Source organism: Eleutherodactylus coqui, chromosome 6 (assembly GCF_035609145.1).
Source record: "Eleutherodactylus coqui strain aEleCoq1 chromosome 6, aEleCoq1.hap1, whole genome shotgun sequence".
Taxonomy (NCBI): domain Eukaryota; kingdom Metazoa; phylum Chordata; class Amphibia; order Anura; family Eleutherodactylidae; genus Eleutherodactylus; species Eleutherodactylus coqui.
Genome location: NC_089842.1, coordinates 155,539,083 through 155,564,637, shown reverse-complemented (window position 1 = coordinate 155,564,637; position 25,555 = coordinate 155,539,083). Strand labels below are relative to the sequence as shown.

Below are 25,555 nucleotides of genomic sequence, written 5' to 3'. Positions count from 1 at the left end.
ATAGCAATCACTGTTAGTATAAGTAGAGTAAGTGTAGTGTAGTGTGAGCTGTCAGTATATTAGTGTATTTACTAAAGTGTGATCAGTGTGTTAGTTTAGTCAGTATGTTTAGTGTAGTGTCTGATCCTGTCAGTGTAAATAATAATTAAAAAAAAAAGTTCCTGCTGTGTTCTCATTCCCTAGGTACCCATCCTGTCCTTAGTCAGTGAAGTGTCAGCTTGTCAGTTAGTGTAAAAAAAAAACAACACAAAATCTAAAGCTCCTGATGTGTTACCAACCTGTCCCAGTGATTACCCAGTGCCCTGTAGACACCCACCCAATAATTTATTTTTGTTTAAAGTGCTTTTTTTGGTGCATAATAAATGTACATATGTATAGTATGGCCGCGGTAGTTTTCTGCGGAGGAGGCTTACGCAATAACTGCATCTGAGTCGGTATACTGCTAAACATGTATTGTTTGTGGACTTAGTTTCCTTTGATGGTCTTCCACCCTCCTTAGCAAGCAGATAAAGTCCAGAAAATGCCTTGTCTGTACCTGCAGACGGCTGATGGTGGCCTGTGTTGTACCATACAGCAGTTTCACACCCTTATAGACTTCTCTCATTCACTTGAACAGGTGTTTTGGATGGCGTTGTTGTTCCCTCGGATCTCCGACTCCCGAGCCTGCCACAGCCGCACTGGCTAGAGCCAACCATTTATTCGTCTGGAGAAGATGGGTGTCATCGTGCCTCTAGTAACGGCGTGGGAATGGACACCATGAGCATGCTGACCATGGCGGTGAAAATCCAGTCCGATAAGACGGACAGTAACACAAAGGTCTGTTGATATAGCCCTTCCCTCTGAAATAATGATATGGAATATGTACTGGATTCGACTTCAGAAGTTTTATATATGTATATTTTCAGTAAAAGTGTCATGCCTCTACTGCTAAAATGTAAATTTGTGACAAAACTGCTTCGCAGATAAGAGAGACCCATCGCTGCATCAGAGTGCTTGACCATATATTGTACTGTGAGACAGAAAGGGGGTGACAGATGCCAGTCACATATAAGGCCCGGGTCACATGAGCGTCATTTCATCTCGTATTATGGCGATGAATGGACTCAATGAAAGTGTGTTGATTTTCACTGATAAATGTTTATTATATATTAAACTTCCAGCTTTGTATTCTCTCTTATCTTCCAGGAATTCCTTGTAGCTGTGGGACTGCGAGGAGCAACTCTGAAACACCGGGTTCTTCAGTCTGAACACACCTGGCATGAGCAGGTCCACCTTCATCTTGTCCTGTCATAGTTGTTTCAGAATATGGAAGCTACACTAGCAGTTGTATGTCAGCATTTAAAGGGACCCTCAAGTTTTTCACATGCCCATACACATGATTTATGGTAACTGCAGGCAGAACACCTCTAATTGGCCCGGGATTTGCTAAAGGTCCCTTTAAACTGGATGACTATAAGGTGCATAACAGCCATCCCAGCTTTTACACAAGAACGAAAGTCATGCTGTGAATGGCGGTGGAGCGGTTGGAGATCTTTTCTGGCCGCCCACCTCCATTCACAGTAAATGGGCAATCACTTGAAAATTGAGCGACTCCTGTTTAAACGGGCTGTTAGTCACTTGGTTTTTAGGTGAGCTCAAAACCAAGAGACTGCAACAGATGAGCGATTTGTCACCCAGTACCCTGTTGGCGGCTGCTTGTACACAGGACAATATCGCCTAAATTCGCTGTTTTCAAGCGATTTTTATTTGGGTGATAATTGCCCCATGTAAAGGGACCTTGAGTAAAACCATACCCAGGTGCAGCTCAGTAATTCACCCGTGCTTACTGCAGATCAAACACAACGTGTGTGTCCTGGCACAATTTATAAGAAATTTTCAGGACTAACTAAATGTCAGCTGCAGAATCGGCCGATGCGGTCCCTTTTTAATAATGATCTTCTTTCTTCTCTGTAGATATTGCAGTTCCTGAATATTTCCGACGAGCCCGTGTTGGGCTATAGCCCTCCTACCTCCATCACTACCTTCCATGTTCACCTATGGAGTTGTGCATTAGATTACAGGTAATAAATCGTGCCCATTACTACTCAACTGGACCATCATCAGAGTTTAAAGGGCTTTCCAGCGATAGAAAAGTTTCCAAATGGCTGTTCCGAAAGTATATAGATTAACTCACATGTAATAGAAACATTATCTTCTAATTCATCCAGTCCCAGCAGTGATTGGCCGGATAGTTCTTATTTTTCTGGTGATCTTTGGCTACAGAGCAAACCGCTCTCAATCTGTTCTATCTTGAAACGTCAAAGATGAAGTGACCAAAGGGGTTTTCCTTGCTTCTTCACTGCAATGCAAGCTGCACCCCTTTTTGATCCTTCCTATAGTGTTGAAAATAAAGAATTGTGTACATACTACAGTGAGGAAGGGAGAAGCCATAGGATCCTCTCTGAAATGCAAGTACAGTTGGTGGGCATACCAAGACAGGAGGCAAGGAATAATGTTAAAACATGACAAATGCAAATCTAGCATGCCAGAGAGATTAAAGAACACCTTGGCACCTTGTTTAAAGTGACCCTCCGGTCCCAGGGACAAAAATTGTCTTGGGACTGGAAAGGGGAGTAATAATAACCTGTCGTTCTCTATGTGCCTTTGATCCACTGTTTCCTAGGCCATTCTTCAGTCTTCCAAGATTGATGCAGTGCTCTTCTAATTCACATCAGTAATCTCAGACACTTCATGCTGTCTTTGGATTGGCCAGTTCTGCTCATTTGAGCAGAGCTGGCTAATCAGAGAGGAGGTATAGAGTCTTAGACTACCAGTGTGCATCAGCAGTGAGAGGAGCCCTTCTGCCTTGTTGGAAGACTGAAGAGGGACCTGCAGAGATGGAAGATATTACTCCTTCCCTCCAGTTACAACGGGACCAGAGGCTTTCTTTTAAGGGAACTAGTTACCCGGTTCATGCTATGCACACTATTGCCTACACTGCTTTCCTTATAGACAAACAGGAAGACAACTGTCAATCTGGGCGGAGAGAGGCAGGCAAGACCCCGACCTCATGACTCTGCGGCCCTTTCCAAGTTGATTTTCATAGTATGAACACATAAACAGGCACAATGTATATACCCTTCCTGAGTTCATGATGCCCATGGTTCCGGACATGAACCTGGTGTTGGGTTCCCTTTTAGGCTGGATTCCTACGGGACAGAAATCTCGCAGAATGTACGCACGGAAATTCTGTGAAATTTCCACACAGGAAAGGTTGCTTCAAAACCGCCTATATTCTGCTGTGGAAATCGCTCCTCATAGAAAGAAGAGAGCCTGCAGCAGAAACGGCGCCAAAATCGACATGTCGCAGATTTGAATTCCGTGCGGCTTGTCCGCAGCATGTGACCGAGATTTTTGCAAATCTCGTCCACTTTGCTGCTTAGTCTCAGTTTTAAAAATGGCTTTTAGCCTCCAAATGTAAACCACTCATGTTCCCATTCACTGATTTCCCCTTTTATTCTGTGCTTCATACAGCTAAATGGCGCCCAATGTGTTCAGATCACTTATTTCTTATGACATTTTTTTAACAGGCCTCTCTACTTGCCTATACGAGCGCTGCTGACTGTGGAAACCTTCAGTATTTCATGCAGTGTTGCTTTGGATAAATCCTCCTCCAGCCTTCGGTAATCACAAGTCCTTTACTTGGCTTAAAAACTTTATTAGCCAGCCTAGACTAATATAATGTCAACTGGATGATAGGATGGCCCTAGTATGTACTTATTATCGGAGTCACTTTTTACAAGTAATGATCTGATGAGCAGTGGGGAATGTCCTATGGATTTATGCATGTTCATCCTGTTCCACCCTTTAGACAGCAGGTGGCGCTGTTCTATTTTCTAATATGATAAATCTCTCATTTCTAGGATTATCCTGGATGAGGCAGCCCTGCATTTATCTGACAAGTGTAATGCTGTATCTGTCAACTTAAGTCGAGGTGAGAGCAATTAATGTACAAAGCGCCTTTTCAGTAGTGCCTAAAATGATTTCTAAAGCGATACTTATAAATAAGATTCTACAAGGTGGGCCCCGGAAAAGTACCCCGCCTCTGACAATACCGTGCCAGCAAGCAAGTGGATTGCTTTTTCCTAGCTTTGATTTACCCACATGCTACAGCAGATACTGGAAGTGGTCCCCGTTCACTTCTACGCACCTCTGAGCATGTTGCAACATGTTGGCTGATACTGCCTGCAGCTCTTCAACGATAATGCTGCGGATAGTGTTTGTGATGTTTTTTTTTTAGTTCATCCAGGGTATATGGATTATTGGCATAGACTTTCTGCTTTAAATTTACCTACCGATAAAAATTGCATGTGAACAGGTGCATGGAACATGGTGGCCATAACCCATTGCCCTTCTGTAAACAGTTTATGAACCCGTGCTAGTGGTAAATTATACCAGCTGTCTACTGCAGCTCATAGTTTTGTGTACATTTCTTTTTAGCCACACCGTTTGAAAGGTCAGTCATAATAAATCCCCCCCATGTGTATTAAAAGCCTGTTTTAAAGCTGTTGTGTTTTTTAGAGATATAAGTTTCACTAATATTTTGCGTTCCAGATTATGTTCGTGTTCTGGACATGGGGCTTTTAGAACTGACTATACTGGCTGTGAAGTTTGGAGAAGAGGTAACTTCCTTTGCAACTAGGATTGCTAATCTCATGGATGCGCTATAAATGTCTGTACGTACTGGTTTCCTGAAAATAAGACCCTGGCTTATATTAATGTTTGCCTCCAAAAAGAGGCACTAGGTCTTATTTTTGGGGATGTCTAATTATACTTACCTAGCAGGCTTGGTCCTCGCAATGGCTGTGATTGGCTGAGCATTGCATTGGTTCATCGAGCGCTGCATTGATCGGCTGAGCAGCTCTCAAGAACCAATCACAGCCATTGCTTCTTGGAGGCGGGATTTATCAATCCAGTAACTAGGAAGTGAACGTCTGTGGGCAGCCGAGGCCTGCAGGAAGCATGCTGGATCTCCGGAGAGCAGTGGGAGGGATCTGGTCCGAGTCTGCTAGGTAATGTATTGATTTTTTTTTTATGTAATGCAGCTAGGGCAGGTCTTATTTTCGAGATAGGTCTTGTTTTTGGGATATGTCTTATTTTCGGGAAAACAGGGTAATAGCGAGCAACCAGTATCTTGACTGGATACTTGTGGCCTCTAATATGATAGTAAAATCATTCCTGGCCATTAAAAGGAATTCTAATAAAAAGGTGCTACTTCAGAGTGCACCTCAAAACTTCCTATTACCTGCTGCAGTGTGAAGCAAGCGGGTGGACACTGGTGAGTAACTTCTCCAACATGTGTCTGTCCAATTCATAGCAAACACTGCTTGGTCCACGCCTGCAGGTCAGGACTGAAAATATGTTCCTATTCATGCCTGGTGTTTTATGTATGGTGACTGCCACTTGAAGCAATGTGTATATGATCTCGGATTCTCTGCCAGTCTCCCGGCTATTATAGAAACCCATCGACATCCTGTCATAATGTTGTGTGCTGCCAATAGGCTGACAGAAGTATCCCGATTCCTCTGTCAGACTCTTTAGATGCTGTGGTCACTGTTGAGCATGCTATCTGTAGGGTTAAACAGCTGGGATCACAGATCCCTCCAGTCGCTGCAGTTTTAATAGGGATGTAAGCTGTATATTACAGACAACACTGGCACTGCTCCTTTACCTATGCCATCCTCTTGATGTACCATTATGTCCTTTTGCAAGAAGGGGTTAAATAGCTTTCCCACGGAGTGAGAATAACTTCCATCCACATTATTGAGATTTTTTGTAATTCATTACCCTTTGTTCTGGCAGAACAAACCACGCTTCGAGATGTACTGCTCCAGTGATGTGATTCATATCAGGACATGCTCCGACTCCTGCGCTGCACTAATGAACCTTATCCAGTACATCGCCAGCTATGGAGACCTACATCCACCCACCAGGACCCAGGCATCTTCCAGCACTCCCAAGCAAGCCAAAAAGGTCCGAGATAAGGCATTAACCCCATGAAGGGGCTCGGCAAAGTTTTCAACTTATCATTCCAGGACTCTTCTAGAGGGTATTATACTTGGCCATCACTGGCAGTCCGTAAGAAATTGATGGTGTGGCAGCATGCATGTTCGGCCGTCGCTCCATTCATTGGCTTTTATTGTGCATATCACTGCTCGCCAATCACTCACAGGCTTCAGCGGTAATTCGTCCATGGCTGCTGAATCCTGTGATTGGCTGAGCGGTCATATGCACAACGTACAGCATGTATTCACCTCTACTTCTGAGTTTCGAGTAGCGGGTATTGGACCTCCAGTGCTGGACAGGGAGCTGCTGGAGATTGCAAGAGTTTTAAAGCTAGGGCTACATGACGACTTTTGCGACCAAATATCACTGGAACTTCGACCTTTCAGTGGTGCGCAGTAGTACTTGCAACTAACTGCAACCATAGATCACAAAAATACACAGTTGGATCTGCGCATTATGACTCAATTGACCTCCATGAGCGTGTCCAGTAGCAGGGCAACATAAAGATCTTTGGCCACATGACCAAACAAAGAGTGTAATTAGTGGTGCAATCGAAACGTTACATGATGGAGGAATAAGATTTTAATTTTTTTTTCTTTTGAATCTGATTCTTAATTTTTCTTTCTTGTATAAGCCTTAAAGCTCTTGCAAGCTATCAGTCAGACAGCCCAGGACCCAGAGGAGAAAACAGAGGTGGTAAAGCAGCAATACTGAAAGACATGGCTACAGACTAGAGATGAGCGAACACGTTCGGCCCCGCCCCTTTTTCGCCCGAACACCGAACTTTGCGAACACTTCAGTGTTCGGGCGAAAAAGTTCGGGGGCTGCCGTGGCAGCGCGGGGGGGTGCGGCGGGGAGTGGGGGGGGAGAGGGAGAGAGAGAGGGCTCCCCCCTGTTCCCCGCTACTGCCGCCCGCGCCGCCGCGCATCTCCCCGCCCCCCGGCGGCACCCGGACCTTTACGCGCGAACACTGCAGTGTTCGGCAAAGCCGGTGTCCGGGTGCGGATGTGTCCGTAACGGACACGTTCGCTCATCTCTACTACAGACTTGACACCAACACTGATTGTTGACAAGAATGTGGGCAGTTATTAAGGGGTTAAACAACAGAGGCTTGTTTTGGGATTTTAATGAATACTCCCTTCTTAAGAGGGGCCAGGAGTCCACATGGGTCTCCATTGAAGTCTATGGTAATTCTTCTGTTAGCTGGAGTCCTAGAGGTGAGACCCTATGTAAGTGTCTGAGATAGGGAAACCCGTTTAATGACAAAAATTGTCCCAGTTCTACATTTGTATTGTAGCTAGTGATATTTTGGAGAAAATGAAACCTGTATATGTATAGGATTCTTTATATTAATATGACTGTTCACATCCGTCCTATAAAATGTAGTTGTCATCTTGCAGACAGACACCTCTACAGGATCCAGCTCCAGAGGCCCCATGCTGGCGGAGGAAGAACAGCAGATACTGCGTGATTTAATGAGCGATGCCATGGAAGATACAGATATTTACCAAGATGCCATGCCAGCAAAATCACAATTAAATGGTAACTTGTAAAATAAGGCGTACAGTATAATGCAAGGGGAAGGCAATTGATGATTAACTCTGTTTGCAGTGCATGTTTTCCACAGGGTGCACATTGGACATTTTTTGGTTTTGGAGACATATGTATATACAAAACGGAAAGGGTGAGTTCTGTGGTGAAAATCCACAACATAAGGGCTCAAGCAGACGGCCGAGCTGGATCTCGCTGTGAGAATTCTCACAGCAGGATGCGAGCTGTGACCCGCAGCGCACCTCCTACGGCGTCTCCTCTCCTCTCCTCTCCTCTCCTCTGCTATGTGCCGGCTGCCGCCCAGCTGGCACATGCGCGGAGCCGGCGCATCAGCGGTGACGTTTCTATGCGGGCCTCTGCGAGGCTCGCACAGAAATACGACATGCCGCGATTTGTTTACCACGCGAGTTTTCACGCAGTCAAATTGCGCCCATCTGAATGGCATTGCAATCCTATGGCAGCATGCACTGGTGGACATTCTGCAGGAAATCGCGCTGCAGAATTTCCGCCCATGGGCATTCACCCTAAATTGGCATTTAAAATCCACACTGCAGGTCAAATTATTCTGCAGATGATCTCTTGTAATCTCACCCACATTGCTTCTACTGTAAAATGTTGGGCGTTTTTCACAAGCAAATCCGTTGCAGAAAATCTGCATGTGTAGGCATGCCCTTAAATGTCTGAGACTTATCTGAAGTTTACATTGGTCAGGATCATGCACCAATCCCGTTAAGGGCTTATTCACACAGGCGAGTTTTTTTGTGCGCTGTGAAACGCAACTTCACAGAAGTGATGCCAGGCTATGTGAATGTCGCCTAAACTTAAAGCACACATGCTTGGTTGAGCATGATGTCCTTTTGGATCCCAATGACATTGCAGTCCATAACCATGGAGACATATAGGTCTGTACAGGAGCTGTGTACACAAGACGGCGACAGGAATTTTTTTTATTTATCAAAGCAATTTGCAAAGCTGCTTAATTTTATTTTAGATTCATTAGAGCAATAAATGCAGAATCCTTCTTATTTATTTACTGGGAACGAGAAACGTTTGCCTTCTGCAGCCTGTGTACAAGTTTTGTCTGACTCTACCGTGGGTAGGTAATGGATGCACTTTAACGAAGCTTCCTTATATCTTAGGTGTATCTGAAAGTAAATCAGAACTGCTGAAGGCTCCTTGCTCAGACCTTTTTTTGTTTCCTGATGAAAGTGGAACTATATCTGAAGAATCCAGTCCCACATTCATGACGGCGACTCCACATCTTATCAGTGAGGCTATTCTCGATGCTCCACTTGAAAGTGATGACTTCTGCATTCTTTACGCTCCCAAGACTCCTGTCTCGGTAAGTTTTCTAGTCCTGTACACTGTTAGCTTTTACTCAATACAAGACCATAGCGATGGCTAGTCAACTCTGTCAGAGCGTCTCCAAAAAGGGTAGGTCTTGTGGGGTGGTCCGAGTTTGCAGTAATTAGTACCTATTAAAAGCAGTCCAAAGACAAACAAACTGTCTATATAGTCACTGTCTAAATGGTCTGGTCCGATCCCACAGAAGAGCTACTGTAGTACAACTTACTGAAAAAAAATAACGCCTGCTTTGCTAGAAAGGAGTACAAACACACAGGCCACCACAGCTTGTTATTTTATGGTGCTCTGTAGTACTTATTAGGTGTTTTAACCTTTTCCAATCCACTGTCTGACATCTAAAGACCTTCTGATTGAAGGCTGTACAGCTTCCAAAGTCAGAAGACGTCCCGCAGGGTATATTACTGGCCACACTGTTGTCGGGGGCCTCTCCAGGATTTCCAATACCGCAGTACTGGCTCTAGCCAGCAGGTGGCACCATTGTATAATGGCAGAAAGAGAAAACTCCCTAGGAAACCCAGAATCCAAAATTGGATTGCAAAGGGTTAATGTTATGACTAATCAATGTATATTGGAACAATCTGTCCATAATAAATAAGTAGAAGTCTGGAGAGCGCCATGTATGATGATAGTCCATTGTCGGGCAGCAGAGCTGTATACAAACCAGCTAGATGCTAGACGGTGAGATGGGGATCGTGCACCTGCCAACAACAGGGATTTAATATTACTCCCTCTTCTGTATTCTTGAGGATAAAGATGAGGAGCCATCGGTGAAGAAGCTGGTCAACGACGCCATCTCGATTAAGGAAAACTATTTCAGTTCTCCTGGGAGAAAGTCTGATACCAGTAAAGCCCCCCTTCATTTTCCGGTCCCTGTCTTCCGATATGTGGTAAAAGAAGTCTCCCTTGTATGGCATCTGTATGGCGGGAAAGACCTTGGAAGTGCTGCGTCTTGTAATTCCCCTGCCAAGCATTATACGTAAGTATTGTGTTTAGAGGTAAATCACTGCTTTCTGACCACAAGACTATAGCACAACTGGCTCCTCAATGTATACCGATCACTGGGAGGAAGGAACCCTTTATTGGATATACATGAAAACATAAATAATGGAATATATGGGAAACTACATCATTATAAAAGTAAACACAATTGATTGCCACACATTCAGCTGGACAAAACCAGGACGAAAAGCAGGAGAAACTGATTCCTGTGCTGCTATCAGTCTGTCCACACCCTGAGGAACAGGGTGTTCTCTAATACTGCCTATGGCAGATGTGCCGCCCTGAAATTGGCAACCCAAGGCTGAAAGTCTGTCCTTCAAATCTCCCTGCCCAAATGGCCATCGTGTGCTGTGCACAACCTCCACTACCTAGTTCAGCGGTAGAACGGCTCATCGGGGAGAGTATGATCGCTCTGCAGAGCATATGGCAGCGGGGTGTGACCTGAAAAATGCTAGACTTGAAACACATAGCAGAAGTTTCCACATCCCCAATAATCTAACTATTAAAATAGTATATTCTTTTTCCTACTTGGTGATCACTCTGAAAACAAATTCCAGAATTGCATTTTTTTTTTTCACCCCACCTTCGACCGTCCTATGTACTCCAAAATGGTACAATAAAATGTACACATCACCCTGTAAAAAACACAGAGAAGCATGCGGTCAAGCCGCTCCAAAACCTGTGGCTAAGTGCCACGGATTTTGAAGCTACACTTTTCCGGCGGAAATCTTGCGGTTTTTCGCTGCAGCAAAACTGCGAGATTTCCGACGGGATTCTGACCCGTGGGAACCCAGTGTTTGTGTCCCTTTTTTTTTTTTTTTTCTCTTTTTCTTGTTGAATGTTATATCCCGTCATTTGTTACACAAATGACGGGACATAGCATCATCCTAGCATTACACATAACGCATCATCCTAGCATTACACATAACGCATCATCCTAGCATTGCCACTTTACATGGGTCATCTGAGAAGCTCTGCGTTTTTTAATTGCTTTTTTTGTTGTGTTTTTTATTGATGAAGAAGAACAGCAGTAAATTTGTAGATTTGTAGCCCAAATTAAAATGATTGAACTGTATTGTGTCTCCAGCTCTGATGCAGACTTGTGTGTTGCCAAATGTATTGTCCTCTATGCACTGGAACAATGACATAGTTTAAAATTACAGTGTCGTGACTTATGTGGCAATGACGTTGGAAATGTGCTAATTGGCATGGAACGCTCAAACTATTGGCTCTACCAAACCACTAGAGCACGGGACTGACTCTTCATAAGCTGTATGTTCTCATTGCTTGTCATTGATTACTTTGTGCAGAAGCCCTCACAGCTCCCCATCTAGTACACCGACAAGGAGGACCAGTAGCGCAGTCCGTGGCGGGCGGGGAAGAAATCAAGATTTGTTGATGGAGATCCAGCTGACTAAGGTAAAACTATGTATTAAATAGAACAAAAAAATGCATATATGCACAAAATCCCCAGTCCATCTACCAGTACTACTCCCACAGGCACGTTTCTTGTTCAGGAGTCTAGAAAAGATGAGTCCTATCGATTGCTTGGGAACATCCGCAAGCAGTTTTTATGTGTTTTTAGGTCTCCAGATGTTGCAGTAGTACAACTCCTGCCATGTTGCATAGTGCTGCTGTGATGTAAACTTCGCACTGGGTGCTCTCGCTTTTTTTCACCATGTGCACTGGATAAAAACTTTGGTATCCCTAAACCAGACCCCAATTTTTTTTTTTGTTAAAACAGACTCTTACTTTAGCGATGATCTTTTCTGCGTACAGGTTAAGTTCCAGCATGAAGTTTACCCACCAACTGATGAGATGGCAGAATCTATGCTTTCGGAACAGCCGGTATCGCGCCAGGTGTTTATTGTGCAGGACCTGGAGATTAGAGATCGCTTGGCCTCATCTCAAATGAACAAATTCCTGCACTTGTACAGCAGTAAGGAGATGCCAAGGAAAGCACATTCTAATATGGTAAGACCCTCCTCCGATCACAGGTATGGCTATGGTCTCTGACAGCTGACAACCATGGTCTGAGATTGCTCCTTACTTATTCTTTTAAATGTCCCTGCCAATTCTTACAGTGCCATTTAAACGTCCCAATGGGTCAGGATTTAAATGTCCCGAATGGCCCCACTGCGATAAAATTGTGTGGATGCCATCCAGTTGTCATGGCAGCCTGGTGACTTCTGAAGGCCCCTAGGACTGCCATGATTCTTTGCCTATTGAGATGTGCCCATGGCACATCTTAAATAGGAATCCTGTTAAAATACAGTAGAATTCAATAGTATAGTATTGCTTTATACTGTAGAAGCGATCAAATCACAAATTCAAGTACCCCATGGGGACCTAAAAAAAAAGACCTTTATATGATTACAAAAAATATTAAGTGTATGCAGTGTGGAAAAAAAAGGCAGTGTCAGAATTGTGATGTGTTTTTTTTTTTTTTGCGGTTAACCAGTCTTCAAGAAAAAAATTGAATAAAAAGCAATCAAAAAGTCATATGTACCCCAATATGGTGCCAATAAAAACTACAAGTCACCTCTCAAATAATGAGCCCTCACAAAGCCCAATCAACAGGAAAATTAAAGAGTCATGGGCTGTCAAAAGATGGCGACAGAAAGCAATTTTTAAAAAGTGGTTTTTTTTTGTTGTGTTTTTTAGTACTACTAACGTAAAAAATCTATATAGATTTGGTGTAACTTATCGTACTGACCCATAGAATTAAGATAACGTCATTTTTACTGCATAACAAATACCGTAAAAACAACCCCCAAAATGATGCAATTGCTTTTTTTCCCTATTTTACTGCACTTAGAAATTTTTAAAAGTCTTCCAATGCAGTTTATGGTACGTTAAATGGTACATGGTATTTAAAAAAATACAACTTGTCCCAGATAAAAAACCAAAGTCCTCATGCAGGTATTTCCCATTACTTCATGTCGTCTTTGATGGAGCTGTGTGAGGGTTTTTTCCCAGGGGTGAACTATATAGCTTTTATTGGTACCCCTTTTTTTAATGCCACGAGAGAACATGAACAGGTCCTAATAGGAGTTCTAAGACGGCAGACTTGGAGGCCTTCATTAGGTCCTGGTTATTCTAACAACTGCTCAGCACTCTGCAAATGCGTTGCAGGCGGGCCAACTGGGCAACAGAGGGAGCCCCAGCTCTATGCCTAGCAGTGACTGCTGAGGCTAACAATTTGGCTGCAACAGTCATGCTCTATTGGGGGCCCCACTAGAGGGTGAATAGTGCTTTTTGGAGTTTTTTTGTGCTTTCTAATTTTGTTTATGCCATTATCTACCCATGCACTATTTTTTTGTTTCCGAAAACCCCCTTAACCCCTTAGTGACCACGCAATAGCCTTTTTACGTTGCAGGACGTTATGGAGGGAGATATCTCCTTCCATACATCGCAGGTGTCAGCTGTTTATTACAGCTGACACCTGCGGGCAACAGCCCCGTTCGGCCGCCCAGCCGATCGGGACTCTTAACCCTTTAAAAGGCGCTGTCAAGTCTGACAGCGGCATTTAAATTCCCCAAACAATGTTCGGGGTGTCCCGTACGCCCCCCTCCCCCCCCTTCCCGTGGTGATATCGGGGGAGCTGTGCGGGTGTCATGGCAGCCGGCCTCCTTCTGAAAGACCCCAAGGCTGTCATGGCAGAATGCCTATCAAGCCATCCCCGTGGGGTGGCTTGATAGGCTGCCTGTAAGAATTTGGGTATGATGTAATGCTATAGCATTACTTCATACTGCAGGAGCAATCTGCCATATTTACAATAAAAAAAATCTAAATAATAAAACAAAACTACATATTTGGTATCGCTACGTTTGTAAAAGTCCGTTCTATCAAAGTAATGCATTATTTACTGCGCACAGTGCACGTCGTCTGGAAAAATTTGGAAGTCCTTTTTTAAATCAAATTACAATGCGTCTCGCAGCACCCAGCTGCCGTGTGAGGTATCTGATTTATATCAGCCAATTATCTGATTGGTACTCAACATTTCCGCGTTCAGCTACAGAAGAGCCCCGTATGAGATGTTGTCAGACTATGTAGGGACATTTTTGATCACTAGAAGCTGTGATCTCCTAATCACATACTTTATTTAATATTTTGGAATACTTGAGTCTCCTTCACACAGGCCAGAAAATTGTGCGAGATTTGTGCATTGCGAGACGCACAAATACGTTGCGATGCAATGCAGGAAACTTATTGCTGCATGTCCATTCTTTTTGCGATGATGCCCATTGTGCACTGCCGGCCCCATTGAAAACAATGGGAGAACATTGCGATTCCCCCTGCTGCGGCTGTGACAGCTGCAGGGATACGAGGTGGTTTCCTTGTGCAAATGTCTCCCATCCAGGGGATTTCAGGACTGCCAAGGCGATATAAGTCCATGAATCACGGCCCGATATCGCCCTCCCCAGTGTGCAAGAACCCATAGTGTATTACTGACAGTCTATAAGACTCCTGGCATGGCCTGGTAGGCATATACCTATGACGGACCCAAGAGCTAGGATTTCATCAATGGAGCACCAATGTACTTATAGACAAATTCCTTTAAGGTCACAATTGCTATTATTAAACAGCCAGGATCAGAGGAATTTCTGATCCGGGCCATTGCAGTGTTTGCCTGGCTGTAAGTTTTTGTAAGAACTTACTGTAAAATCTTCCTGGTATTGTTCATTGGGGGACACAGCTTTGACCATGTGTATATAACACCTGCTGACTGGAGGCGGACACTAAGCAGACAAAGGAGTTGGCTCCTCCCACTTGCTATATACCCTCTGCAGGTACTCGGCTAATCTGTTTTAGCTTAGTGTCTGTAGGAGGGCTTCAGGACTACAGGGATGTGGGGACAGGTCAGGCAACTCACTATCTGTTCCCCATGAGGAGGGCAGATGGCAAGTGTCTCTCCTCCTTCAAGAAGCGATTGCAGGTTAACGGAGCAGTATTACGCTCCGATCTATCCCTTCGCAGGAGGGCAAACAGCCAGTCATTGCTGTCCGTTGTCTGCCCTACCTGGAGAAGTAACGGTGGCAATTCTGGGGTCCACTTCGTTGCCCACCAGCCATAGATCCCCCGGAGGAGCTGCCTCTCCCCTCGCTGCGGGGTATGGAAGGGACCCTGCTGGAGACAAGGAAGGAAGGAAGAAGATAGGTGAGTAAAAAGGAGCAGTTAAGAAAATAGCTTGCCTTGCTGCTTTGCCCCTGTACAGGGTCCCCTCCTGTGTCACACTGCCCGTCAGGCTGTGTATTTGTTGCATGGGGTATTTGCCTCGATGCGACGTCTTTGAGGTCCCATCATAAAAAAAATGGGTGAGACGTTCCACAGGAACACAAAAAAAATAGAACATGCTGCGATTTTTTTTTTTTTTTTTTTTTTTCTCCCCATCCTTGCAGCATCGCTATGAGGGAAAAAATCGCTTGTGTGAATAAGTCCATTACAAAGAATGGAGTTCATATTTATGTGAGTTTTGTGCGTCGCCCGTCCGAATAAGCCCATATACTGAATCTTTTCCCACAAGCTGTACATCAATCTGCTTAGCTCCTCCTGCTCTATAACATGCTGCCAATGGATCGGACTGTATGTACAATGGGATGGGTTCCCTTTAAGGGGTTCAGCTTGGAACTTTCCCTTATGTAACACTGTATTATCTCACTGCGAATTGCTGACGTCTCATCTCGTCTTGACCGTACTCTACAGAGAAGCAGTGTGGTGCCTGCTTTCTGTTAATAGAATTATGGTCTTTTTGTCATCCTCAAGGTGTTTTTCATAAAAACTGAGAAAACAAAAGTTTCTACTTTTAACAAATGATTTGTCACTTTCTTTTCCAGCTTACAGTCAAAGCCTTACACGTGCGACCCGAGTCTTCCCATTCCCCACAAGAATGTTGTTTGCGGGTGACACTCATGCCGCTTCGCCTCAACATTGACCAGGTGAAATATGTTTGATACAAGGGTGTAGTTTAGAGATGTTTCCATTAGAGGGCAATGGTGTTGAGGAAATTTGTTAAAGAGGACCTCCTGACATGACTGTTTTAGTAAATACGGAAGATTGAACAATACCTCTGCATCGCCACCTGTTGGAAAGCAGCATTCCTGCAAGTCAACGTTAGACTCTTTATACAAGCCTTGTAACAATGACTGGGAATTGAAAGCAAAACCAGAATTTTAGTAAAAACTTGTTTTCCTCATGAAATAACAGTTTTAACGCATCTTTTCTTACAACCCTCTAATATGCCGTTCCTCTGTTATTCCTCTTGTAAATGTATACACAAAAAGTTACCTTTCCACCGGCTAGCAAGACCTGTCCCTGCAGTCTTATACCATCACCAGTGATTGGGCGGTGTGTAAGGACATCCCAGATTGGCAAGGGAAACTAGAACCAACCAGTTTATTCATGCATTTCATGGAGGAGTAACAGGAATGACATTCAATAGAGTTAAAGGAAAAGGTGCTGCAAGTATATTAAAACAGACAAAAGGAGCCTTAATACATGAAACATTAATGTATACCAATTAAAGCACAGTCGGGCCGTGAACATCGGCAAAGTATATTCCTGTATTGTATGCCGCATTCCTCAATAGAAGGAGCACCTTGTTAGGGATTTGGTAACCCAAACAGTATACTTCAGAGCAGGTACGTCACAACCTCCCTTACAACCACTATGTAGGAATCTTGTATAGAAGAATGTACATACATGACATTACTTGCATTTGCTTTGTAGATGTCTGGAATATGAGAACTGAATATTTGAATAACATTGCAAATGCGCTGTTACTTATCTCATACTGATCCTGAGTTACATCCAATATTATATTCCAGAGCTGCACTCACTATTCTGCTGGTGGAGTCACTGTGTACATACATTATATTACTTATGTACTGATACTGAATTACAGCCTTATTAGAAATCTAGAAAAGTTTAACTTAAGTTGTTGCAAAGTTATCACAGTCATCTCCCCTCTGGCCATTGGAAAATGATTGTTCTATTGTTTTAACACAAAAGCCATTGAAATTGTGTTGAAATGGCAAATAAACTGTAGCACAGAGCATTTTCTTAACATCTTAAGATTCTAGTTAAACTTTGCTAAGCCCCATTTACATGCAACGATTATCGCTCAAAATTTATTCAAACGATGGCTTTTGATTGATAATCGATGCGTGTAAACGCTTCTATCTTTCACTCTTCAGCTGAACGATGATGTTTAGGTGAGCATAAAATCCATCGTCCTGCCAGAGAGAGGTAGCAGGGACCGCACGATGTGCTCTCTATGGGAGCAGCTGAATACATTGTATGCAGCTGACAGCCCGTGGCAGCCCCTGCGAAGGCAATGCAGCTGAGTGCAAACTCCATACCACATGCTTGGATTTGGAAACAGCTGCTGGAGGATCATTTATATGCAAATGAAGCTGATAAAGTGCTAATGGGAAATTAGCAGTAGTACTTTACGCAAAGTGATCGCTAAAACTGTCAATCTTTACATCATTTGAAAGATTGTCTTTGCGTGTAAACGAGTCTCCAGAGCTGTCCTCACTATTCTGTTGGTGGAATCACTGTATAGATAGCTTACATTACTTATCTTGTACTGTGTGGAACAGTTTAAGTTTTTTTTCTACATAAGATTACTGTACAGAGTCTGCTATAATTACTGATTACAAATCTTTAGGGCAAACCCTGAACAAGCAAGGTATGCTTGGAGATGTCAGGCTCTGAAGCCTGCAGAATTGTGAATGCAGCTCTTTACAATACAGGATGCAAATTGGGGTCAGCACAGTATAAGTAATGTAATGTTTGCACACAGTGAGTTCAGCTCTGGAGTGTAATGCAAGATGTAACTCAGGATCAGTACAAGAAAAGTAGGGGGGCGTGGCTAACCAGCGGCGGGAACGGGCGCCATTTCGGGGGCTCCAGGCTGGAGGAGACTTTCAGAGGTGATCTCGCCATCCTGAGAGCACCCCTGGAGCTGCAAACCGCACCGCTGACACCAGCAGAGCAGGAGCTGCAGAACGACACCTTCCGCGGGCCTCTAGCTGGAGTTACAGAATCGGGGCCTACCTCGTCGGGCGCATCCCCGGGCTAGAGTTGGGAGCACGGCCGACCGGAAGTGGAGGCCGGCCGCGGACGACTGCAGGGAGCTCCTACCGGGAGGCAGCTGAGGGGGAGGCACGGCTGCTGGAGAGAGAAGGCCAGCTGAGAAGGTGGTGGAGGCGCCGGAGGGGAGGTGAGAAAGCCCTGAATCTGCCTGCAGGCACTGTGAGGGCCGAGACTGCCACAGATTGAGGAGGGGGGGGGGGGGGGAGCTCCATCTGCACTGAGGGCCTCTGTCGGGAGTGCTGTCCAGGAGGCTCCTGAGGCCAGAGAGGGGGTCATCCTCTACTCCCAGGGACTGACATTTATTGTGAGCAGCAAGCCACACATATACAGCCTGCACAGCAGAGATGCAGCAGAGCTGGGACTGTTGAAAGCCTGTGCAGCTCACCAGACTCCACAGTACAACACTGGGGCTATACTCTGTGGGCCAGAGAAAGAAGCACAAGCCACACATATACAGCCTGCACAGCAGAGATGCAGCAGAGCTGGGACTGTTGAAAGCCTGTGCAGCTCACCAGACACCACAGTACAACACTGGGGCTATATTCTGTGGGCCAGAGAGAGAAGCACAGGCCCACATTTGCAGCCTTTACTTTGTTTCATAACCCACAAAGTCTGCTTCACTTGCATTTACCCATTGACTCTTGACCTGCTCTCTACTGACACCTAGTGGTGGTGTGGCGCCAGTTCACTGACATTACTGCACTGCATCATGACTATTCCTCAACAGTTATGCACTAACCACTAAACTACATGTGAACTCCCCCTGCGATACATTACAAGCTCGAGCCGACGGATATCTCCAACTGTACCCCTCCGGCAAGATGGCACCCATTAAACAAAATAAAATAGCCAACAAGCTGCAACAGTATGCCCGACCCAGCGGCTCAGCGGACACCCGATCTAACGAGCCCTGCAGCCCACAAGGCACATCCCCTGCGGGGGCTGCCCCAGCTTCACCTCCTGTGTCCGGCCCGACTATTGCTGATGTGTTGAAAGCAATTACGGAGTCCCGCTCTGCCCTCACCGAGAAAATCGATGCCTTGCAATCAGACTTTAGTCTGCTGAGAGCGGATGTTCAAACGTTGCGGGAACGCACGACCGAGGTTGAGACCAGAGTATCTGACCTTGAGGATATCACTACGCCGCTCTCGGACCGCGTGCAGACTCTAAGCACCAGTTTTGCAGCACAGCAGAGAAAAATTGACGACATGGAGAACCGGTTGCGTCGGTGTAATCTCAGGTTCGTGGGACTGCCGGAGGGAGCAGAGGGCAAAAACCCCTGCGATTTCTTGGAATCGCTCCTCAAACAGACATACGGCCCAGATTCCCTTTCGCCTCTGCTCTGTGTGGAAAGAGCCCATCGTATTCCATCTAGGGCCCCGCCACCTGGAGGACCCACTCGCACCTTCATAGCTAAGTTACTCAACTATAGGGACAGGGACAAAGTCTTGGCGCTCAACCGCATGAAAGATCCGCTGAAGGTCGGAGGGCAAACAGTCCGTATCTTCCCAGACTTCTCTTTGGAGGTGCAGCAGAGGCGGCAAAAGTTTGCAGAGGCAAAGAAGGCTCTGCGCGCTAAACAGCTTGTCTACGCCATGTTGTACCCTGCTAGGCTAAAAGTGATCAAGGACAATCGCTCCCATTTCTTCGAGAGTCCTGGAGATGTCCTAAATTGGCTCGAGCAAAATTGAATCCTGTTTGTGAGACATTACAAAATTGATGCCGTGGCTGGCCTACTCTTTCTTCTCTGTGGCAACAACTGAAGGAAATTCCTCTCCTCTTCCCTACCGCTCCCTGCCCTCTCTGGTTTCCTTTCCCCTTCTTTGCTTCCTTTCCCCCCTTTTCGCCTCCTCTCCCCTACCCACCTCCTTAGCCCTTTGGGCCAGCCACTTATGATAAAATCGTCTTTGGTATGTGATGTGGATTCTGTTAACTATGCTAAATTTTTTTTTTCCTCTGACTTTCCCGGCGGCCTGATAATGTTACTCTCTGTGGCCCTCCCTGGTGGACCCCAACTCATGGCCAATGGCCTGGTGGGGGCTCCCCCCTCCTTGGGCAACCAGCCCACATATCAGTATCCCAGGTTATAGCCGGGTATATGCAAGCTGTGGAGATACAGCCCACATGACGCAATTGTGTCTCATGCTCTTTCGCAGGGGGACCATGTGACTATATTTGTTCTCTCAGTCCTCTCTGTTTTAAGTTTCTCTTTTAGTTCGCTGGGGCAGGCCTAATGCCCCTCATAAAGTTTGGTATTCGGGGATCCAAACCTGTCCTAAGTTTGGGGGGATGGGTAGGGTGGGAAGGGGTTTTTGTTATGGTTCATATATCTAAGATAACCACTTTACTTTATTGCACTTTTTTTTGGCGCGACTCTTCTTTCGGTGCTATGCGGGTGTCCTGTGCAAACAATGTCCAACTCTATGGCAATGGCTAGCATGCATCTTAAGCTGATCTCCTGGAATGTTAGGGGTTTGAATTCCAAATTTAAGAGAGCTCTAACTTTCAATTTTCTAAAAATCCATTCTCCCCACATCATACTACTTCAGGAGACACATCTACAGGGCTCAAAGATACTGGCTCTTAAGAGAGCCAATATAGGCGCTGCGTACCACGCTACTTATTCCAACTATGCCAGAGGAGTCAGCATCCTGGTAACTAAAGCAGCCCAATTTGTATTCCGACAAATCCACATTGATCCTGGGGGTCGGTTTTTGATCCTTCAGGGAACCTTCCATGGCCGGCTCCTCACAATAATCAATATCTATCTGCCGCCCCCCGCTGATGTTAAAATCCTCTCTGATGTGATGGCCCAGGTGGTTTTGCTCGAACCTGCTCCAATAATATTTATGGGGGACTTCAATCTGATTTTGGACCCGGTGCGGGACCGGTTCACTCCAGCTGCCTCGGCATCAACCAGATTGCTGACATGGGCTGACTCCTACTTGCTACAGGAAATATGGCGCCTGCGACACCCGCATGACACTGCCTATTCATGTCACTCCCTAACACATAATGCTTTTTCCCGCATCGACCTGTGTTTTGGCTCCCCGGACTGTCTTCCTATGGTGCGGGATGTTTCCTATCTGCCCAGGGGCATATCAGACCATTCCCCACTCCAGCTGGTCCTTGACCTTGGTGTGGAGAGCTCTCGTCCCTTGTGGAGACTCAGCCCTCTATGGCTGGCGCAGGGAGAGGTACAGGAGTACACTGAGCAGGAAGCAGGGATGTACTGGGAGGTCAATGAGGGGACTGCTTCGGAGCTAACTGTGTGGGATGCCTTTAAGGCTTTTACTAGGGGGTCTTTCACATCCGCCATCGCTGAGTATAGAAGATCTCTGCAGGCTGCCCGATTGGACCTGGAACGCCGCCTTGTTGCGGCGGAGGCCAGACACATAGCACATCCTTCCCCAGAGGCCTACCTGGACTTAAATAACCTACGGCGGAAATACAGGTTACTGCTCACTGAATATACCAAAAAGAAGTTTCTTTACACTCGTCACCAGGTCTTTGACCAGGGAGATAAGAACGGTCATCTGTTGGCCTATTTGGCTAGGGAGGATCAGACATTGCCGCCAATCACGGAGGTGCGCGATGCTTCGGGGACCCTGGTGGATGATCCCAAACTGATCAATCTAACGTTTGCCCACTTCTATAGTAATCTTTATACCTCCAAACTTAGCTGCTCGGATGAACAGCTAATAGCTTACCTTGATGATATCCCCTTCCCAGCGCTGAGCCCAAGTAGTGCCACTTATTTGGATGGGGACTTGAGTATAGAGGAGGTAATGGACGCTATCAAGTCACTTCCCAATAGGAAATCGCCAGGGTTGGATGGACTCCCTGGGGAATGGTATAAAAAGAATGTGGATTTCCTAGCTCCCCGGCTTCTAACGCTATATAATTCTATTCTGCGAGATGGTGCCCTGCCGGACACCATGCGCAAGGCCATAATTGTCATGATTCCTAAAGCTGGAAAAGATCCTGTAGATTGTGGTTCCTATAGGCCCATCTCACTTCTTAACAACGACGTTAAAATTCTGGCGAAAATACTTGCGACGCGCATAAATTCCATTCTTAAAGAGATCATACACCCTGACCAATCTGGCTTCATGCCTGGCAAAAGTACAGACATGAATCTAAGGCGGCTTTTTGACCATCTGACATATGAACATTCTAACTGCGGAAAACGCACCCTGGTATTTATAGACCAGGCAAAGGCCTTCGACTCAGTAGAGTGGAGGTACTTATGGGCAGTGATGCAACGGTTTGGATTTGGGCCAGTATTTATTAGATGGGTAAAGATCCTATATGATTCCCCAGTAGCCAGTATTAAAACCAATGTCCATATTTCGGCCCAGTTTCCCCTCAGTAGAGGCACACGACAGGGTTGCCCCTTGTCCCCTGCCCTGTTTGCCCTTGCTATAGAGCCACTTGCAATCCGGGTCCGGACCTCGCCGGTAATAAAAGGATTTAAATTTCACAACTATGAAGAGCGCATAGCACTATACGCTGATGACACCCTCCTCTTCCTCCAGGATCCGGAGTCTTCGCTTGACTCTGCACTCACCATTTTTGACATATTTGGCCTGCATTCTGGTATTCGGGTCAACTGGGACAAAACCCACTTAATTGCGATAGACTCTGCAGCGGCTAAGCTCCCTTTGCCCGCTCCACTGAGCTGGACAACTCAGACAACCTATTTAGGTATAAGAGTGTCAGTGAGGGTTTCTGCCTTCTCTGACCTTAACCTAGCTCCCCTCCTGAAATGGGCTGAGGGAATGGCAACACGATGGGCCTCTCTCCCGCTCACTCTGGTGGGCAGGGTCAATTTGATAAAGATGAAGCTGCTACCAAAAGTTTTGTACGTACTCCATAACTCCCCTGTCCTGGTCCCAATCAGATTCTTCGCTACGCTTCGTGGGATTGTACTGCGTATCCTGTGGAAAGCCTCCACCCCCAGGATTAAATTGGAGACCCTGTGCCTCCCGGTGAGCTGGGGAGGATTAGCCTTACCCCATTTTTACTATTACTACCTGGCTAGCCAGCTGGTGTATGCTGGGTGGTGGCTGACCTCATCGGATTACAATCCGGCGGTCAGGCTGGAGCGCAGGGTGGCGGACCCCACCCTGGGATTGAGGGGTCTGCTGATGCGTGGCCGCTCCTCTTCTATTGCCCCCTTACCGGCCCCCATGCTGGTAACACTTAAAATATGGCACAAGGCATTGCGGCTGACCCCTGTAGTGGAAGTCACATGGTCCCCACATACTCCTTTGTGGGATAATCCACACTTGCCGCACCTGCAGCGCTTTACAGAGTCTGCATTCTGGAGAGCTCAGGGTATTAATGTACTGTCTGACATAGTCACGGAGGGCGCCTTCTGCACCTTTCTTCAGCTGCAGATAGGAGTGCTCAGGCAGGTTGTAGACTATTTCAGATATTACCAGCTACGACATGTGATCAGGGCTCAGTTTCAGGGCCTGTCCATACCGCTGTCCCTGACTCGGCTGGAGGGATTGGCACAGATGTGCAACATGGTAAGACCATTGTCCAGCTTCTATGCCCACTTGGTGCAGTGTCTTGCCCCGTTAAGAGAGAGAGCCACCCAAAAATGGATCATCGACATTCCTGATCTGCTGGAGGGGGATGGTGAGGACATATTGGCGAGCTCTGGTCCTCCCTTGATTAGTGCTAGAGATAGGCTCATCCAGGTAAAGTTCCTACACCGGATATACTACACCCCATCTAGGCTACATGTAATGGGTCTACTCCCCTCGGCGACCTGCCCCCGATGTTTAATTGCCGACGGGACTATCATGCACATGTTTTGGGACTGCGGTGTCATGCGAGACTACTGGGGGGATGTCCTCATATTTATGGAGTCTCATCTGGGGGCCCCGAGGATCATGCACCCTGGGGTGTGCCTCTTTGGGCTTGTTGGGGACCTGCCAGTGGCAACGGCAATCCGCACCTTATATAAGCTACTGTTTTTCTATGCTAAAAAGGTGATTTTGTTGAATTGGAAACACCCTGGTAGGCCGACCAGGAACGCATGGATCCAGGTGGTGAACTCTGTGCTTCCAATGTACAAACTGACTTATATGGCGAGAGGATGTCCTGAGAAGTTTGACAAGATTTGGGGGAGCTGGGTGAGCAGTCCTGCAACGGCAGTAGAGATGCCTGTCTAGATACTAGGAAGGGATAAAATAAGGTACACCCGCTTGAACCAATCTACTGTTTAGGCTAATCCTTTTTTTTTTTTCTTTGAGTCGCGCAGGTTTGTTGTTTAAGGGATTAAGGGGGGAGGGTTAAAATTCTTTCTGGGGGGGGGGGGGGGGTGTTCTCTCTAATCTTTCTTATGTCCCTTTGTTTATTTTGTCCTGGGGGGTGGGGGTTCCTCCCGTTCTCTTTTTATTACCGTTCTCTCTCTCCTGATATTTTGGGACTCCGAGGCTTGGAGCCCTAACCTGGTTTGGGTTTGTTTTATTATGAGTAGTTTATAAATAAAAGCAAAAATGAACAGCCAAATACTTTCTTATGAGAAATGCACACGAATATGCGAGACACTCAGTGTTCTTACTTTTGTCTCCTTTTTTTTCTCAATTCTCATATACTGTGATGTATCAACAAGATGTGCATTCTCTTTGGTGTCCGCTGTTTTTGTATATGTATCTATTTTGGCTAAATAAATGTTCCTTTAAAAAAAAAAAAAGAAAAGTAATGCAATGTATGTACACAGTGACTCCAGCGACAGAATAGTGATTGCAGCTCTGGAGTATAATACATGATATAACTCATGATCAGTATGGCATAAGTAAAGTATGTACACTGCAATTCTGCCTATAGAAATACACAGGTAACCGTACAGTGGTGGTCTAAGGTGCACATATCCTTTCAGGAATTCTACAGCGATTTCAAAGTGATTTTTCACTGCTTGGTATATTGCCACTGCATTATATTCCTATTCTGTGTTGGATTATCAGACGTTCTGAACTATTGGATGCCGGATTAAATGAATTTCTCTGAATACACTTTTCACTGATTAAACTCAAACTACCCCTTTCATAGGATAAACAGGATATAGTCCTTAAAAAAAATCCTTATCAAGCCAAGTGTCCTTTATAAATGTTCCCGAATAAGATAGTCAAAGAATGACTCCAACAGTGGCAGTACCAGGAGATTCTTCAACACAACCAAAGGCATTGCCGGGATGGAGAGGCACCAACTCCACCCAGAAGATGAGAAGAAACACAGATGCTACTTACTGCCTACCCTGATGAACCCAGTTTGACCAACCCTTCAAAACGGGGAAATGTTGGTGGATTAATATTGTGTATATTGCCGCAAATTATGATTTTGTTGATGTGAGTAAAGGGGCGAAGTTGTGACGGTATTTTTTTTTCTTTTTTAGGATGCCTTGTTTTTCTTGAAAGATTTCTTCACAAGTCTTTCTGCAGAAGTGGAAATATTGGTGACTCCAGATCCTGAAGGCATG

General features: G+C 45.6%; 1 protein-coding gene across 1 annotated transcript in view; it reads left to right on the top strand.

The window, feature by feature from the left end:
* The window catches only part of ATG2B (autophagy related 2B), a 77,388-nt gene that overhangs the window by 42,385 nt on the left and 9,448 nt on the right, over nucleotides 1–25,555 (top strand). The window contains exons 22-35 of the mRNA XM_066608044.1: nucleotides 617–816; nucleotides 1,186–1,266; nucleotides 1,954–2,060; nucleotides 3,570–3,662; nucleotides 3,903–3,973; nucleotides 4,594–4,661; nucleotides 5,842–6,012; nucleotides 7,446–7,587; nucleotides 8,736–8,938; nucleotides 9,708–9,937; nucleotides 11,271–11,379; nucleotides 11,740–11,934; nucleotides 15,798–15,899; nucleotides 25,472–25,550. Coding sequence (XP_066464141.1) covers nucleotides 617–816; nucleotides 1,186–1,266; nucleotides 1,954–2,060; nucleotides 3,570–3,662; nucleotides 3,903–3,973; nucleotides 4,594–4,661; nucleotides 5,842–6,012; nucleotides 7,446–7,587; nucleotides 8,736–8,938; nucleotides 9,708–9,937; nucleotides 11,271–11,379; nucleotides 11,740–11,934; nucleotides 15,798–15,899; nucleotides 25,472–25,550 — 1,851 coding nt within the window. The remainder of the gene's footprint in view (nucleotides 1–616; nucleotides 817–1,185; nucleotides 1,267–1,953; nucleotides 2,061–3,569; nucleotides 3,663–3,902; nucleotides 3,974–4,593; nucleotides 4,662–5,841; nucleotides 6,013–7,445; nucleotides 7,588–8,735; nucleotides 8,939–9,707; nucleotides 9,938–11,270; nucleotides 11,380–11,739; nucleotides 11,935–15,797; nucleotides 15,900–25,471; nucleotides 25,551–25,555) is intronic.